Here is an 18,229-nt window from a genome sequence, read left to right on the forward strand (position 1 = left end):
TGGCCCTATTGAATTGCTCCGCTCCGTGTTTTACGCGCGCTCCCCCTCCTTTCCACTGAACTCCAGCCCCTCACGCTCTCTCTATCAGCCTCTCATTCCGTCTCAATATGTCTCAAGATGGCGGCCAATGCGGGATCGATGTTTCAATATTGGAAGCGCTTTGATTTACAACAGCTCCAGGTCAGCTCTTTTCCTTTTAGTTACTGGGAGTTCTTTTGGGGTTGTGTGTGGAAAGTCGTTGTCTAGTTGCTGCTTCGCTCTGGAGCCCTAGTTTACCGGTGTTATGTGGCCGCTTTTGGAGCTCCGTTCTCCCATTGATTAAAGCGGCTCTCTCGTTGATCAGAAATTGATCCTCTTTGTTCAATTCCCATCGATCAGCCATCATGGCTAGAAAGATGCAGCCACCTTGGTAATTGGACAGTAATGAGTTACGAATTAATTTAGGAAAGTCGTGTAGTGCCACTTTCTCAGGAAACTACTTTGGTTGAACTATCTTGATGGTGTGTTTTGTTTGAATAATTTTGTTTAAGAGTACAAGTGCGTAGCCTATGTGGTCATGTACTCTGGCGGGTGGCGCTGTAGGGAATGGCACTGCACTGTACAGAAAGTGTTACATATTTAAATATAGATTTTAAACGATTATTTGAAAATATGATGATCGTATCTGAACCAGAGCATGCTGAAATTGTTTTGAAAGATGAAGTTATTGCTTAAGTTTTTTTTTTTTACCGGTCGGGTGTTCTACTTCCCAAATGCTAGGGATGCAGTCAAGTGAACTTTACTGCGATAGCTCACATAACCTAGGTTACATTTACGCATGAAAAACATTTGAGTGTCTGAAGCCAGACAGAATTTCGTGCATAAATGTATCTTTACGTAACATACACCGTCCATGGCTCAAACGTGAGAAGAGCTCGATAGAGGTGTCTTTAATAGCCTTCTAGCTGGCTGAGGTTCAAGTTCAGGTTTGTGGCGCTTTTGTGTGGAAATTGGCTGCTTTGGTTAAAATACAATAAAGTAATATGCTAAACTAAATGGACAGTAGCCTGTTCAAGGGGACTGAACTGCTTTATATGAAGTATGTTGTCACCTCAGACATTTTATGCTCTGTGTAGCCTATTCAGTTAACATTAGCCCATTTCGTAGCCTGCGAGACTTTTGGACGATTGGCTGCTGAAGTTTAGAAATACCTATTCGATAGTTATGTCCAAATTAAAGGTCTAAATCTTTGGTTAAGTTTTATAATTCGGGGTAGAATGGTTCACGCGTTAAGGGATGATAAATGAATGTTCCGAAGATTTCGAACTTCCATCTACTGGGTTGGTTTAGGTAATGGCGAAGTGAGATAAATGTGTTAGTTGTTCTAGGAAAGATGAAGTAGCCTAATGTAGTCTGTCATAGAGTTAAATTGATAATGTGTGAGATTATAAAGATTCTGTGTTTCTTTATACGCTGTGTGAGCGATTGCATGGTAACATGTTTCACCTATTTGAAAAGCGTAGAAGACAATACCTTCATAGACTTGCTACTTTGTAACTTAAGTAGCCGTAAGTCGCCACTTTACATCAAATGCAGCAGTTAAGTGTTGCTACAAAGTGTTTATATTCCTTAAAAACGATTCAATAATTTAAGAAAGGCTATGTATCTCTTTCACTTCCTCGCGTTTTTAGTTGCTTCAGTCGGGCTATTTATCAAATATCGTATTGGTATACTCTCTTTATCTTTACCCTTTACCTTTTTTCATTTTCAACGTTGTTGTTGTGCAAGTACCAGTACATTCTCTTTCTGTTTTTATAGATGACCTATTTGTATACGATGTGCATAAGAATGTGGTTCAAGTTCACACGTCATAGCCCTATAGTGTTGCCCATTTTGTGTACGTCCGCCTGTCTTAAAGTAACCAATGTCCAAATGTGGGTTATTGTTCTCGTCTCAAACCTTTCTGTTCTTAACAATAATAACATTTCTCTCTATCGAATGTGCGCTATAGCTTCACATCCATCAGTGATCTGAGAACAGGTTGGTTTCATCAATCACACAGGGAGAATTAGCATTTTAACGTATCATCTGCACTACCGACATTTTGCCCAACATTTCATCCAGTGGGCTACTGTAGAAAACATTTCGTTTGCTCTCTCGGTCGAAATAGCGTTTCAAATTAACACCTGGCTGATTTGTTTAGGTCCATGACTGTGATCCGGAATCAGCCTGCTCTTTGTCTGTTACGAAAAAATCTAATATGTAGGCTAAACAAAACCTGATATTCGTAGACTAGACTGAATCTTCAGTCCTAAGCAAACCAGAGTGTGTATTGTCAATGCTCTCAAGCATAAGCTCCCTATGCTGGGCTACGGAAGGAAATGCGCTTTGTGAACTTGTAATCGATTAGCCTACTCAAATATGCAATAGAGGGAAATCGTTGATTTGATAATTATGATGTTCGTCGTTATCAGATAATCGCATTCCCACTGCAGCTCTCCCAAATCTAACATTTCCTACTAGCATTTGTGTTTGTCAGTGCACACACTATGTGGAAAATGTATTTGAAATATTGAGTATTAATACAAAATATAAATGTCTCTCATATTGATATGATTTCACATATCCCATAGAGGTTGTGTGGTAAAGGCTATATTAAAAGGACATTTTAAAGCTGTTGTGCGCAGTATGTATGCCCAATACGATTTCTGCTAAAAGACTTCTCTGCCCTAATCATCTTCACATGTGTTTACTGCGAGCCCCAGCGTCAACATCACTATGCGTCACATACGGATGTGATAAAAGGGCCATAGTAAATGCAAGCCATCAGATGTTATTAGTGCAGACAGCCAGTCTGATAATACTTAAGACTGGAGCCTGCCTGGAGAGCCATGTTGGGATTCCACAGCTGACTTGTTCGAAAAGGCCCTCGATTAATTTATCATTTGATATTCATTTATTTATAATTTTCTGTCATAGACTTTGAAGATGCTTCTGAAGAATTATAAGCCTTTCAACCTTTTTTCCGATTGAATTCCGACCCGCTACATGGTTTCTTTTGTAGCTGCATGCAATAGCTCCTTTAATTGGCCACTTGCTGCAACAGTAAATATCCCTTCCATATGTATGGAACAAGTAATAAACCAGTACATTGTTTCTGTTTAATAGGTCTTTCTTATTAGTGCCATCCATATGTGAAATCCATTACAGTAACGAAGAGAGAGTGCAGAGATGTCTGCTAAAAATGAGCAAGCTCGTCCTAAACACGCAAAAGCCCATTTCCTTCCTCTTTTGGGACACGTATCAGTGAATGAACATCCCAGACTGCGAGCGAGGCATTGGAGACTCCAGGCAATGTCCTGATGTCTCAGCTCAGCAATCAATAGTGTGTTTTTGTGTGGGGCTGGAGGTCTTGTTTGCACTTGTCTGCTGGACAGACCACACTGGTGGGGGACTGGACGCAGGCTCTCTGTGCTCAGGTGAAGGGCAGGTGTTGCTCTGTTCCAGGCGTCTGTGTTCCTGTTTGCATGTCTGGGATGATGGTTAGGGCCCTGTGCGTGACTGTTTATGCCATCAGATGACGGGTGTGTTCAGAGCAGAAGGGCCACACACACAGTCCCCTCCGAGCTCACATATGGCATCTCCCCATTTGTTTCTCTCTTTCTTTCCTTCCTTCTTTCTCTCTTTCTTTCTATCCATTCTTTCTTTCTTTCTTTCTTTCTTCTCATGGTGGCTCCATTCCTCTTGGTCTCTGTATAGGTCCCTATGAAATCAATTTATTTTTTTGCCAAATTTCATTTTATTTGTTGCCAGATTCAGTGTTTTCCGTTTTATTTCTAGATCGGTTTTATCAATTTGATTATCATCAAATCATATGTCCAATAAAAAAGGTACTCAGGGCTTCTGTGCTTTGACACACACATTTATTATCTGTCTAGGTGATAGACCTATGTTGTAATAGGGTAGGGAGTGTAGGGAAGCAATGCTAGTATAACCTCAAAGACTACAAATACAGTTTAATTTAGTCTCCTTTTAAATTTCATTTTATAGAATGAAAAAAATTGCAAACGTAAGGGGAGATCACCTTCTCGTGTCCAGAATACTTGTAGTATGAGTAGTAGTAGATTGACTTGTAGTAAGTCAGGCAGCCACTTGTGTTATGATAGTCTACATGGATATTATAAGAATAGTCAGATGCTGCCCCAGTGGCCAGTTTACTGTGTCAGTCTACACCGCCATCAATGTGGCAGACTGTATTTATTTTACAACCACCAAAACACGAAAGGATGATATAATGACATCTTTGACGTGCCTGTGTCACTAATGAAGGCAAAAAAGTTGCTTATGATGTTATCGATTGTATTTTTCCTGCTTCATTTGACTAAAATTTTTCAATTTTCTTTACTGAATTGTGCGATTCCTTCCATGTTTTCATAGCGCCCTATTAGTATGCCATTTGACGCATGTGAATAGTGCCTTCTGCTAATTCCACAGTTTGAGCAGTGTGTTATCTGTCCTCCATATTACAGGAGTGATCTCATGCAACATTGCTTTTGTAATGGCGAAAACATGCCTGTCTGTAACCATAGAGCGATGAGCCTGATGTTGTCCTCAGTAAGTTCTCAGAAGGTCAAAGCCACTCTTTCAGTTGTTGCTTTTGTTGTGCAATCAACTGAAACGACTGGAATGTACCAGCTTTATCTGAAGACAAACACCGACAACACTTGATTGGAAAAACTAGATTGAAAGTTTGAGATTGAGTTTTTTTCGGGCCACGTTCAAAGGGGTAAATCCAGACCTTGACAAAGACTCTAAAGAGCACCACCTGGAACTGAAATTGCTTTTCATTTGAATGTCCATTTACAGAAATCCAATTGTTAAAGTTGTATTTTTAGCAGCATTTGTGGTTGGCCTTGTTTATCGACTTTACACAATACGCATTCACCGTTTGTCACATTTGCTATTGAAAGTTTATATTTGCTAAGTCACTTTTTAAATCAGTCCCAAAAGTTATTTTTGAATGCAAAGCCAGCAAGCCGCCATGTACTAAACACTGCAGCCTGTTCAACCCTAACTAGTTGTCAGTTTTAGAGAACAGAGCAAGTATTCTGCAATTGAACATTCAAATTTTTGTGTGAGTATGGTTAGGTGTATGATGCCAATCACATGTGACGGGTATTACCATAAATAAGGCACCGTCGACAGGTATGCAGACGAAAGACGTTTTGTGTTTGTGTGTGTGCTTGTGTGTGTGTGTGTGTGTGTGTGTGTGTGTGTGTGTGTGTGTGTGTGTGTGTGTGTGTGTGTGTATGTGTTTGTGTGCATGTCTGTGTGTGTGTGTGAGTGTGTGGGGTCCTGCAAGTGTTATGTCAGGAGAGAGCGAGATTAGAAGAGAACGGTGAAGACGAGATGCCATGGTGTGTGTGAGCATAGAGTTATCCAAGCACTATCTCTCCCTGCCTGGGCTTGTTTGAGTTGGCTGCCTTTGTCATTGAACATGTGAAGTTTTCCTTCTGCATTTGGCTTCATTGCATCCATGACTGCACACTGTACTCCAAAATGGCCAAAAGAGACAAGCCTGTACATTATATACAATATTTTAAGACACTGACTAAAACTCAGCAGTGATATATTGCTCTTTAATGTGTCTGTATAAAGGCTCTATAATGTTTGTGTAGTGCCACTGTTATAACCTCAATTTCCATCAGTGCACCGTCTGTCTGCTGTTTATAATACAGTTGAAGTCAGAGTGGTCTTTTTTGGCTGGGATATTTAAGCTTGTAGGATGAAGTGGGTATTTATAGTCACAAATGCATGGCATTTCTTTTCACATCCTGTAGAATGTCTTGCTCATGGTGGCAGAGGCCTTCCTGGAGCAGAGACAGGAAGTCCCTGACGTGTTCCTCAGCCAGGGTACGATAAAGCCGGGTCTGCAGTCTGTGCTACTTTTAGAAGACCCTTTAATGTTCGAAATGAAAGATGCTTTAAACAACAGCAACCCTGTTTCTTACCACACACGCACAAACACACATCTATACATGCAGTAAATTCCCAAATCACATTCACACCACTTCAAACCCAAACCAACTTGTAAACAAGGCCCTAAAGAAAAAAAAAAGATCAACATTTGCATGTCTCCATCCAGATTTAGCTTCTGGCATTCCAATCCTTTTCTGTTTTTTTTTTCAGTATGAACTCCCCGCGGATTTTGTAATTGCAGCAGACTGGATGGGAAACACTGTTTACATTCTGTGCTGGGTTTTGAAGAACTTGAATTTGTAATCAATCTTTTTTCTTTGGTTTCTGCTGCCTCTGAGATCTTCGTCAGTTGGAGGCGCAGTGAGAAGTTCCAGCTCGAGTCAGATGTCATCCTAGATAAATCTATCAGCTCTATCTATTTTCTCTCAGCTTGTAAAATGTCCAATAATATCTTTGTGTTGGGAGTTTGGATAGCTTTCGGTCTGGATTCGCTGTGCAAATGTGACATATTCATAACTTTACTCTGGAATCTGAACTGCTGCTACTGGTTTAACAAATCAATGGCAGCTTAGCCCCGAGTCAAATTTGCCTTTTCTTGATAACTGTGCCAGAACGTCGGGAAAGGTTAGTCACTACAACAGACTTCCAGACTTCCTCAGCCAAATGTGCCCAGACAAGGGTAATCCCTCAACATGTGAAGAAATCTTGAGTTGCTGTCAGAAAGAGGAAAAACCGGTAGGGCAGTTTTCTCCGCAGTTGTTTTGCTGTCGAGAGTGTTGTTGGGGAGCGGCATGGCGCTGATGCCTGTGTGTGTGCCTGTCTGTCTCTCAGGAGTGTGTTGAGTGTCTGAGCGTTGGTATGCTTGTAGCCGAGACCTGCTGGCCGACACAGAGCAGGAGGAGCCGCTCTTTTGGCCATGGGAATGGGGGGAGAGGTCAGGCCCCCAGCCAGCAATCTCCACCAGCACCCGTCCCCACTGCCACCCCACCTCACTTTCTCTCTGTCTGCTAACCCACCCCCTACCCCCACCCCAGCACCCATGTGTGCGCACACACACACACACACACACACAGACATAGGCCTACATTCTTTCATCCCTCTCACTGTCTCTTTATGCTTTGTCTCTGTCTTTCCCCCCCTTAACACTCTGTGGCTGTATTTTTTATTTTCTTCCTTTCTTTCTTTCTTTCCTTCTTCCACTTTTCCTCTCTTCCTCTCCCTCTGACTTTATCTTTTCCCCCTCTCTCTCTATCTCTCTCTCTCTCTCTCTGTCTGGCTGGACTTTCACAAGGGGCCTCACACAGTTCAACCGAACCCCCGACGCCAGCTGCATAATTAGCTGTCCGTTTCAGATGAGTGAGAATGTAGGAGGGTAGAGGGGAGACGGACTCCCCCTCCCCCACTCTCTCTCTCTCTCTCTCTCTCTCTCTCTTTCTCTCTTTTCTCTTTTATCCCTCGATCAGACGTTGTGTTCATTCCTGCGAGCATGCCCACGCACTCAGAGAATGCCCCCATTGGCCTGCTTTTTTCTTTTCTCTCTTTTTTTTAGTTTTGCCTTTGAGTTTGTTCAAACTTTAGTCTCAACTTGCTCACTACATCAAAGCTCATAATTTCGATGCATTTGATAATATGATTTATTAATTTGTTCTAGGTTTTCATGGGATTTTCCCCATTGGATGATCTGACCAGACATTAGAAATAAAGCTATTGCTTGTTAGTTTAATATTTACTCAAAAAGTAAAGTGTTAATCTGAGGGAAATGATACAGTTAGATACAATAAAACTGCTTGGGGGTAGAAAACAGTTATGTTTTAAACTCAGTGAGTCACCATTAAGGTTGTAAAAACAAACTTAAAATGGGCAGGGTGAAACCCTGGAGAATATCAGTAGCTCACACTGAACTGTTTTAAAAATGTTTACTATGGTGGTTACCGCCGTTTTTCTTCTTTTTTTCATATTCATTGCTGATGTCAATAAATGTAAAAACGGCTGAAAAAAGCTTTGTCAGTATTTTCACTCACACTCTCTGGGGGTGTCAAGTTTCAGTACAAGTCCTGTGAAAGTTTTTTTTCCATTGTCTGTTAACCTTGCGATAACATTGAAACAGCTGATGTCCTCCAAATCATTAGTTCCCACTGTTATATTTGTACATGATACTGGAAGCCGCAGCATGATATGCTGCATCGTTAGTAACACCATTTATGAATAAATATTTGTATATAGAATATGCTTTAAAAACAAAGGGCTCGGTGCAGTTGAAAGACAAAAAACGAGGCTGAGTGAAGAAAAAAAAGAAAAGAGAACAGCAATTCATTTGCTTCTGTGCAGAAACATCTGGAAAGTGTTTGAGGGAAGTGCTTGTGAATTAGGAGCCATGGGAAAGAGTCAGACTCCCATTCCTTGTTTTCCTCCCCCCGAGAGAATAGATAATGCTGGAAGACTCGACAGCAACCTCCAAGATGGCCGGTGGCTCTCAAAACAGGTGTTCGCTGTCACCCCTTTCCCTCTCCTGAAACAAAAGAGAACGTTGAAGCCACAGTTAGAAGAGAAGACCACGCTCTGGTTTCGTTGTTCCTCTAATACGGTCTAACCCACATCTTATTTACTTTTTCTGAGGCAATGCGGCATGAACCAGTATTTAGCCTGATATTCCAGTTAGCCCTTGATAAAAGGGAAGATGTTTTTTTTTTCAGTTCAGAGTTATGGTCGATGGAAGACTCTGCGCCTTTCTCATTTACTAGAAGAAGTAAGCACAGAGATCAAAGTCTCCCAGACACCAGTAGGTTTGTAGCTGCTGAGGCTAATGATGTCTCTCCCTCTCCCTCTGTGGAGCAAGCCTCTCTCTCATCTCCCTGAAATCCCCCAATCTTCTGAAGATGCCCACTCTTTATCGCTAGTCTGGCTTCTTACTCTTAACAAACACAGATTCATGTTGTAAGCAATTTTTTTTTGGGAGGGAGTGTATTTTAATACCGTGCCATCTCGCATACAGATTACTCGGCTCTAAAAGAGGTGGCCTAAAATAAATATTTGAAAAATCACGCTTCAGCTGGTCCAAGGAGCTCTGGTTGTGACTTCAAGCAGGTGAGCCGAATGCCAGAGTAGGGTTTTAGGTCAGGACTTTTTGTGCTGACTTTATGGTAAAATAAGATATAGAGTCAATAACCTTTTCCTGTTGAGCGCAGCATTTTACATTCTCTTAAATGTACTGGTGTGGGTTTTTAATCTGTATGAAGTGGTCAGGATGTGAATGAGGTGCATTGTTAGTGCTCAGTAATAGATTTTTTATAAATGCAGGCCCTACCCATTTTTGGATACTGGATTTTGATCTTATGGTCAGACTAAAATCAGCAAGTTGGCAGTTAACATCCTGTCGCCAGATAACAAACTGTCACTTTTAATCAAGGGGTTTGAGGTTAATACTGGGAAATTATTACCTCGATTATATATGAGTAACAAAACAAGAGAGTGAGTGTGTTGGTGCAAAAAACACATCTAATGAAAATACAAGTAAAGCGAAGGATCCAAATATGCAAAGCAGATATTTTCAGTTTCTTCTGCCAGACCTAAATATTACACTACAAGTGGCCTTTTGTTAAGAACGCCAGCAGGGAAACATACTTCAAGTAAAAGAGTGGAAGCAAGTCGAATTTTACAAGTGTAGACCAAGTGGATCCATTTTAAGCCAATCAGATTGAGTGGTCAGACCCAGCTGTCAGACTAATGAGCTCACTCTTATTTTAATAAGCTCATCTGGTAGAAAATGATTCCAACGACAATTCTAATAGACACACAAAATTCTTCCTGTGTAAGAACAAAGATGCTTTCTTGGTCCTCACACTGCCATTGTGGCACTCTCACAAAGTGGTGTTGTTCCAGGCGTGCACTAAGTAGAGGTCCTGGATCATCAGTCCTCAGAACGAGGGTAATTCAATGCTCTAATGGAGTTATCATCAGATACAAAGCTGTTCTTTGGTGCGTCTTGTGGTTTTGTGTTGGGCCTGTTTGTTACGTTTGTGTGCTGGGTAAATGGGAGCCTTTTGTGCTGCTTGGCCTCTTCTAGCCAACTGTACACCTTAGAAACAGGACTGGCTCTACTGTCACATGACCGAATCAATGATGAATCAGGTATGTGTTAGGTTACACGAGATGTCGGCCGCTCAGAGAGACACACACACAAAACACACAGACACAAACACAAACACACACACACACACACACACACACACACACACACACACACACGTGCACACACACACATCCCCATTTTGATGGCCAAACTAGAAAGTGTCAGTGTCGTACCAGAGTCCTGAGGAGGGGGATGACTAGAGGGTGCTCCTCGCATTCCTCAGCATTGTTGCAGAAGCCATGCAAAATCATGCCATAAATCATCGGTCGCCGGAGCCGAAGCAATTTGTAAACCTCATGCACCGACACACCAAACAAAAATAGCCATTCAAGGCAAAGTCAGGGGGCTCTTGGAAACGATAACATCAGTAACACCAGCGCTCCCCCGAGAATCACCGCGTTTACACGGAGCATCGCAAGCCCCGCTGACCTGAGGCCCGCCGCCGGTGGAAAATGGCCAATTGTGTGCGTCCTCATCTGGATGTTCTGAAAAGCCCAGTTGGCTGGAAAGTCACCCTGCTGAAAGCGCTTTGTGATGAGATGGGGGGGAAGAGCGCGTCGGACAGGACCATAAATCAGACCTCTCTTCCTGCCAAAGGCCCTATTGTAGGGCCGGGGAGTGGAAATAAATGGATGGCCTGCGTCTCCAGCTGCCCAGATAACATGTCCTCTGTAGGTGTCCAGGGCTCTGCCCGGACAGACAGAGAGGAATGGTTGTTGGGTTGGGAGGGAGGATGAGGGACTCTTAAGCTCAGTCATGTCACTTTGTTATCACATCTTATCGTCACGGCTACACCGCTGAAGGCTGTGTGAGTCTCTTCTATCTTTAAAACAAGCATCAGCCACAAATATAAATTTTCGGCTAACATAACGTCGCACATTCAAGTACACTTCACCCTCTCTGGAAAAGCTCTTGTGGGTGGTTAAGTGTTCCACTGTGGCTACCTGGCAAATTGAAAAGCCCATTTGCAGAGTGTTAGGTCTTTTCCACAGGGCTGATCCCAATCCGCTGTGTTCCCATGCCTGCTGGAATAGGCTGGCTTAGTTGCTCCCAGGCATCTGTGCTATGTGCAGGCTAAAGGGCCTTATATAGTACACAAAACGGTCGTGTCGGATGGTTGGACAGTGGGCGGGCGGCCGGATAGTACGTACTAGTTAGCATTTGTGTCCCTTTAAGGGCCTTATATAGTACACAAAACGGTCGTGTCGGATGGTTGGACAGTGGGCGGGCGGCCGGATAGTACGTACTAGTTAGCATTTGTGTCCCTTTATAGTACTCCAACGGCTGTGGGTGCTGAAAACAATTTTCTTCCACAACAGTAGGGGGAGTAACGGTTTAAGTCCCGAAAGACAAGCTACCCCATGACGTCTTTGTGCGATGGAAATCGTTAGTTGGCTTTACCTCTCCTCCACAACAGTCAATTTCTATATATAATTATTTCCCTCAACGGCAGCGTGTCTCGAAGTGTGGTGGAAGCCCAACTTGTGGGTCGCAGAGACGTGACAGGTGGTGCACAAATGAAGGAGATTCAGGAGATTTTCCCGTTGCAATGCCTTCCTTTATATACAGTAGCGAGTGCATGAAGTATATGGGTGATTCTCCAACTATGGTACTTTCTCTGTCCTTGACAGATATAAAAAAAACTAAAAAACATTTCCACTTTTTTTTTTCACCCACACTTACTACATGTTAAGGGGAACCTATATATAAAAAATGATTGTTCAATTATGTTGTTTTTTATAAAATAGGAGGCATGTTATATGTGTTTTTTGCTGTTTTGCCTCTGTCCCTCGGCCAGACTTCAGGTCTTCAACCTTATCTCACTTAAAATCTAAAACTGATATCATTTTAAATTCAAACAGGAAGTGTGCATTATTACCCATTTCAATCAAATATAATACTTTTAGATATATTTCTTTTCAATTTGGCATATTTTAACCATGTTGAACACTTGTCCCTCGGGTTCACCGTCATTTCCACACCTCTGCATAAAATGCAGTCCCAGGCTCAGTCCTTTAGATTTGTATACTCAGTAACCATAGCAATTGATACTCTAGAGGGAAACACATGATTCAATGAAATTAACCTCCCAGCAGAGGTTACTGAATTTGAGATAAATCAAGGTAAATATGAGAAAAACCTCGAGTACGTTTATTGTTTGTCATTTCTGAACCGCTCATAACTCATTCCAACGAAAACATTTCTGCATTTTTACAACTGAATTTGGTGTAATTTGAGATTATGTAAAGCTAACTCTAAAAACTTACACGAGCAGGCTAGTCAAACATGAGATATTAAAGAAAAATGGAGAAAATGTCATTTCCACAACTGTCTTTTCCACAACCGTCTCCATGGACACCACCAGTCAAAAATCAAAAATCAAAAAATCAGCACAACCAACTTCAGGGCAGGTATCTAGGCATAATTAGGAAACAAATTATGCCAATAATATTTTAATTCAAAATGTTTCATTTTCTAAAAATGTCCAGGTCCAAAAAGTACCATAGTTGGAGAATCACCCATATGTTGATGCCGGAGTTAAATAAAGGCAGGCTATTCATAAAATACGTCAATGTGTCAGTAGTATGAACAGTTGAGACACGAGTGGTAGGCTACAATGACTGGCTGTTTTAAAATATAACTAATAGCCTAAAGAAACAAAATAACCCAGGCAGTTTCATCTTCGAGACGTTAAGGCGTCTTCCAATACTGAGAGCTGACTCATAGCTTGCAGGTTTGCGGCGCTTTAAAGAGACGCGACATTTGAGGGATCGTCACTTAATTTAAACCTTTTTTGCTTCCGTTAGTGTGTGTGTGTGTGTGTGTGTGTATGTGTGTGATAGAGACAGGGAGAACTCAGTAAAACATCGGAAAACACCGTGTCTCTAAGCCTTAAGCTATCAATCACCCCCACAATGAAATATGCCATTACAGTCGCGACAAACTTCTTGGCATTGTGGTGCGCCCAAAACGCAAGCTATAAACGTATCCATCCTAATGTAACCAAAATATACCTCTGCTGATATGCCTAACCTTCGTTCTATTTAGAATTTGTCTTTGCACTATGCAGGAATACAATAGCATCTACAGTGTCAGGATTCAAGCGAGAGCGCCTGGCTTCTATGCACTGAAGGAGCGCAGCACCTGTTGCTGGAACGCATATAATTCGTTTTGCAAGGTGCTGTAGTCGTGGGAACGACTGGCCTCGTTTCTCCCAAAAGGAAAGAAGATTTTCCTCTGCTGATCCCGCGTCTATATGGAAGTTTGTAGAGAGAATGCGGGGGAGTAAAATGCTCCATGTTTTTAACTTCGGGGTTAATTCCCTTTCGTCTACTGCTGGCTAGTTAATAGCCTACATAGCCTACAGACAGCCGGAAAGGTTAATAAACAGAATGAAATAGCTACACATTACACACTATGTTTTAATAAAACCCACGTTACTCACATACTGGTTAACACTGTTTGTTACAGCACATAAACGTTTGTCGCTACATCCAAACTGCGTCACCGTTGTCCCTCCCTGTATCTGCTCCAGCCGCACCATTTTACTTGCAATGTGAATCATTGCCATTTGTTGCACCTTAATCATTTTCTACAAACATGATATGCGGTGTAGTAAACTGAGAATCTATTCACTACTGCACAAAAACTAGACACGTTTGCAACGTTTGAAATGAAGTAGGTAAAACAACTTTCGCCAATATCTCCGTAAGGGAGATGGGTTGTGTGCTCAAATTTCCTGGGATCAAAGAAATTCATGAATTCATGTGCAGACTAAAAATCACGTCTCAGGATTTCTGCGCATGCACGTTATTTCGGGTGTCTCAACTGTAACTAATACCACTGTCATATAATTATGAGTTCAGTAAAATACGGAGCAAACACAGTTTTCTACCGTTGTTGAAACACATCTTTAATTGCCGTCGCTCATGCTGGTTCTCTGGCAGTAGGCTACTTGGGCCGGCTCATGTATTGTGATATACAGGGAATAATTTTCAAGGAAAGGATCTGCGCCCTTGACAGTGGCTGTTATGCATATATATATATATATGGATATAAAGGTAATGAAACAGGAAACGCTAGGTCCAGAAATGTTAGTTTCCGGAGTTGATGTCGTATGGAAATGAGGTTGTAGTGTGCCAATCACGGCCAAGGAGTATCCGTCGCCATGAGCGGACCGACAGAAATTTTTGCGGGGACACGGAGAGCTGTCCGACGTCTCTGGAGAGCACGGAGAGGGCGTTTCAGCTACCGGAGAAGGCGTTTCACTTACCTGAAGGCGTTCCTATGTGCCCAAAAACGTGTCGTACGGAGTAGCATAAAAATGCCTTTATAGTACTCCAACGGCTGTGGGTGCTGAAAACAATTTTCTTCCACAACAGTAGGGGGAGTAACGGTTTAAGTCCCGAAAGACAAGCTACCCCATGACGTCTTTGTGCGATGGAAATCGTTAGTTGGCTTTACCTCTCCTCCACAACAGTCAATTTCTATATATAATTATTTCCCTCAACGGCAGCGTGTCTCGAAGTGTGGTGGAAGCCCAACTTGTGGGTCGCAGAGACGTGACAGGTGGTGCACAAATGAAGGAGATTCAGGAGATTTTCCCGTTGCAATGCCTTCCTTTATATACAGTAGCGAGTGCATGAAGTATATGTTGATGCCGGAGTTAAATAAAGGCAGGCTATTCATAAAATACGTCAATGTGTCAGTAGTATGAACAGTTGAGACACGAGTGGTAGGCTACAATGACTGGCTGTTTTAAAATATAACTAATAGCCTAAAGAAACAAAATAACCCAGGCAGTTTCATCTTCGAGACGTTAAGGCGTCTTCCAATACTGAGAGCTGACTCATAGCTTGCAGGTTTGCGGCGCTTTAAAGAGACGCGACATTTGAGGGATCGTCACTTAATTTAAACCTTTTTTGCTTCCGTTAGTGTGTGTGTGTGTGTGTGTGTGTATGTGTGTGATAGAGACAGGGAGAACTCAGTAAAACATCGGAAAACACCGTGTCTCTAAGCCTTAAGCTATCAATCACCCCCACAATGAAATATGCCATTACAGTCGCGACAAACTTCTTGGCATTGTGGTGCGCCCAAAACGCAAGCTATAAACGTATCCATCCTAATGTAACCAAAATATACCTCTGCTGATATGCCTAACCTTCGTTCTATTTAGAATTTGTCTTTGCACTATGCAGGAATACAATAGCATCTACAGTGTCAGGATTCAAGCGAGAGCGCCTGGCTTCTATGCACTGAAGGAGCGCAGCACCTGTTGCTGGAACGCATATAATTCGTTTTGCAAGGTGCTGTAGTCGTGGGAACGACTGGCCTCGTTTCTCCCAAAAGGAAAGAAGATTTTCCTCTGCTGATCCCGCGTCTATATGGAAGTTTGTAGAGAGAATGCGGGGGAGTAAAATGCTCCATGTTTTTAACTTCGGGGTTAATTCCCTTTCGTCTACTGCTGGCTAGTTAATAGCCTACATAGCCTACAGACAGCCGGAAAGGTTAATAAACAGAATGAAATAGCTACACATTACACACTATGTTTTAATAAAACCCACGTTACTCACATACTGGTTAACACTGTTTGTTACAGCACATAAACGTTTGTCGCTACATCCAAACTGCGTCACCGTTGTCCCTCCCTGTATCTGCTCCAGCCGCACCATTTTACTTGCAATGTGAATCATTGCCATTTGTTGCACCTTAATCATTTTCTACAAACATGATATGCGGTGTAGTAAACTGAGAATCTATTCACTACTGCACAAAAACTAGACACGTTTGCAACGTTTGAAATGAAGTAGGTAAAACAACTTTCGCCAATATCTCCGTAAGGGAGATGGGTTGTGTGCTCAAATTTCCTGGGATCAAAGAAATTCATGAATTCATGTGCAGACTAAAAATCACGTCTCAGGATTTCTGCGCATGCACGTTATTTCGGGTGTCTCAACTGTAACTAATACCACTGTCATATAATTATGAGTTCAGTAAAATACGGAGCAAACACAGTTTTCTACCGTTGTTGAAACACATCTTTAATTGCCGTCGCTCATGCTGGTTCTCTGGCAGTAGGCTACTTGGGCCGGCTCATGTATTGTGATATACAGGGAATAATTTTCAAGGAAAGGATCTGCGCCCTTGACAGTGGCTGTTATGCATATATATATATATATGGATATAAAGGTAATGAAACAGGAAACGCTAGGTCCAGAAATGTTAGTTTCCGGAGTTGATGTCGTATGGAAATGAGGTTGTAGTGTGCCAATCACGGCCAAGGAGTATCCGTCGCCATGAGCGGACCGACAGAAATTTTTGCGGGGACACGGAGAGCTGTCCGACGTCTCTGGAGAGCACGGAGAGGGCGTTTCAGCTACCGGAGAAGGCGTTTCACTTACCTGAAGGCGTTCCTATGTGCCCAAAAACGTGTCGTACGGAGTAGCATAAAAATGCCTTTAGATCACTGTGCAGCGCTCGGTGATGTCATCAGGGAAATGGGCCTTGGGAATCCCAGACAAGTTTTAAACAATCCCCATAACCCCCCCGCCCCTCCCGTCCCCCTTTTCTACACACACGCTCACCCCTCCAGTGTTCTGGCCAAATGGCTTCTCCTGAATGTTGAAAGTTGTCAGAAGGAACCCCCCCCCACCATCCGCACCCCCCCAGCCCCCCCCCCTGCCAGCACCTCACACCCAAACTCAGCCCCAGCCAGACGTGGGTCAGTCTGTTTTGGCCCCAGCCCCACCACTATGGACCAAAACAAAACAAACCCCTCTGTGGGTCGCCCATGCCCAGGGAGAGGTCCGCTGCCGTGCTGCCCCCGGTCTGCCGTCAGCAGGGGGGAGGGGCGGAGGGGAGGGGGAGGGGGAGGGGGAGGGGGGATTTGGCTCCGGCGTAGACTCTGGCTGAACTCTCGCTTTAGCCTGAAATAGTTATTATTAGTGACCTGAAAATCTACAGGAGCCCTGGAAATGAAAGCCAGATGCTGAGAGGGGGAGTGGAAAATGATATTAAGGGTTCAGATGGAGCCTGACATGTTTTTCCGTGTCAGGGGGCCGAGGGGTGACCCTGGGGAGGTGGGATGGTGTTGGGGGCGGGGTGGGGTGGGGTGGGGGTTTAGTTTGGAGATGGAGGCGGGGGTGGGGGGTATAATTTTCCTTGAGGCTCACACCTCTACAACCGCAGCCTGGGGCTGTGCTCATGGCTGCCGGAAGACCACCTCACTCGTGACAAGAACTCAGGTTTGCGTTTACTGTTTAAACTCCATCTGTGTGTTTCTGTGTGTGTGTGTGTGTGTGTGTGTGTGTGTGTGTTTCTGTGTTTTTCCTTTTGCATACTCTCAGGCTAAGAAGTGGAAACAGCCAGCAGTCTAGCCCTTTCCCCCCTCCCCTCCCTTCCCTTCCCCTCCTCTCTTCTCCTCTCCTCTCCTCACCACTCAGCAACTGTATAAAAAGTTTATCCCTGGGTTTTCTAATTCGCTTGCTGTATAAAAACAGGGACACCTCCTCTCTCCGGTCCTCCGTGAATTCCCATATCTGGAATAATGGCCAGCTCGCCTTGTTAACAGACCCATATTTGCTGTGGCCTAATGGAGGCTCGTTAAAGGTGGTCCTTCACCCCGGACGGCTGACTGCAGGGCCGTAGAGAGCCGCCGCTCCGTGGAGCAGAGGCCTCATTTACCGGCCAGAGGGAGGCATGGGAGGAGGGGGAGGAGCGTTGAACTGTCAGCGCTGTGTGCAGGTCGGCTTAATGAAGGTGGCTCAGGCCTGCTAACCCAGCTGTGTTGTTGTGGTGCTAAGGAGGAGGGGAGGAGGAGGAGTCTTCGGCGGCGTCTTCCCTGGAGTCCATCCAGGCGGCAGGATGCAGTCGCTAAGAGAGCAATTACGCTGAGAGAGACTGCACTCATTGTGGCACTAGGGTTAGGTGTATCTCTGTGTCAGAGAGTGTATGTAGGACTATAGTGTGTCTGTTTTAGGAGGTGTGTGTGTGTGTGTGTGTGTGTGTGTGTGTGTGTGTGTCTGTGGTTGAGTGTGTTTGTTGGAGGCCTCGCAATTATCCTCACCTCTGTCTACAATCTCTTAGCATATAATAAGAATGTACACAAAAACAATTGTGCGTGCAGACGCCCATACATGCATA

The 18,229-nt window shown here is 43.4% G+C and overlaps 1 protein-coding gene across 5 annotated transcripts in view; it reads left to right on the forward strand.

The window, feature by feature from the left end:
• The first annotated feature begins 54 nt into the window (after positions 1-54).
• Positions 55-18,229, forward strand: part of cux1a (cut-like homeobox 1a) — a 101,759-nt gene continuing 83,584 nt past the window's right edge. For 4 of the 5 annotated variants that reach the window (XM_080852489.1, XM_080852490.1, XM_080852492.1 and 1 more), the window contains exon 1: positions 78-180. In XM_080852489.1, the coding sequence (XP_080708615.1) occupies positions 118-180 (63 nt within the window). In that variant the 5' untranslated portion in view covers positions 78-117. Of the gene's footprint in view, positions 181-18,229 lie in introns of all 5 variants that reach the window. The other variant, XM_080852493.1, reaches the window with a different exon arrangement.

This window comes from Sprattus sprattus (genome assembly GCF_963457725.1).
Source record: "Sprattus sprattus genome assembly, chromosome: 1".
NCBI lineage: Eukaryota > Metazoa > Chordata > Actinopteri > Clupeiformes > Clupeidae > Sprattus > Sprattus sprattus.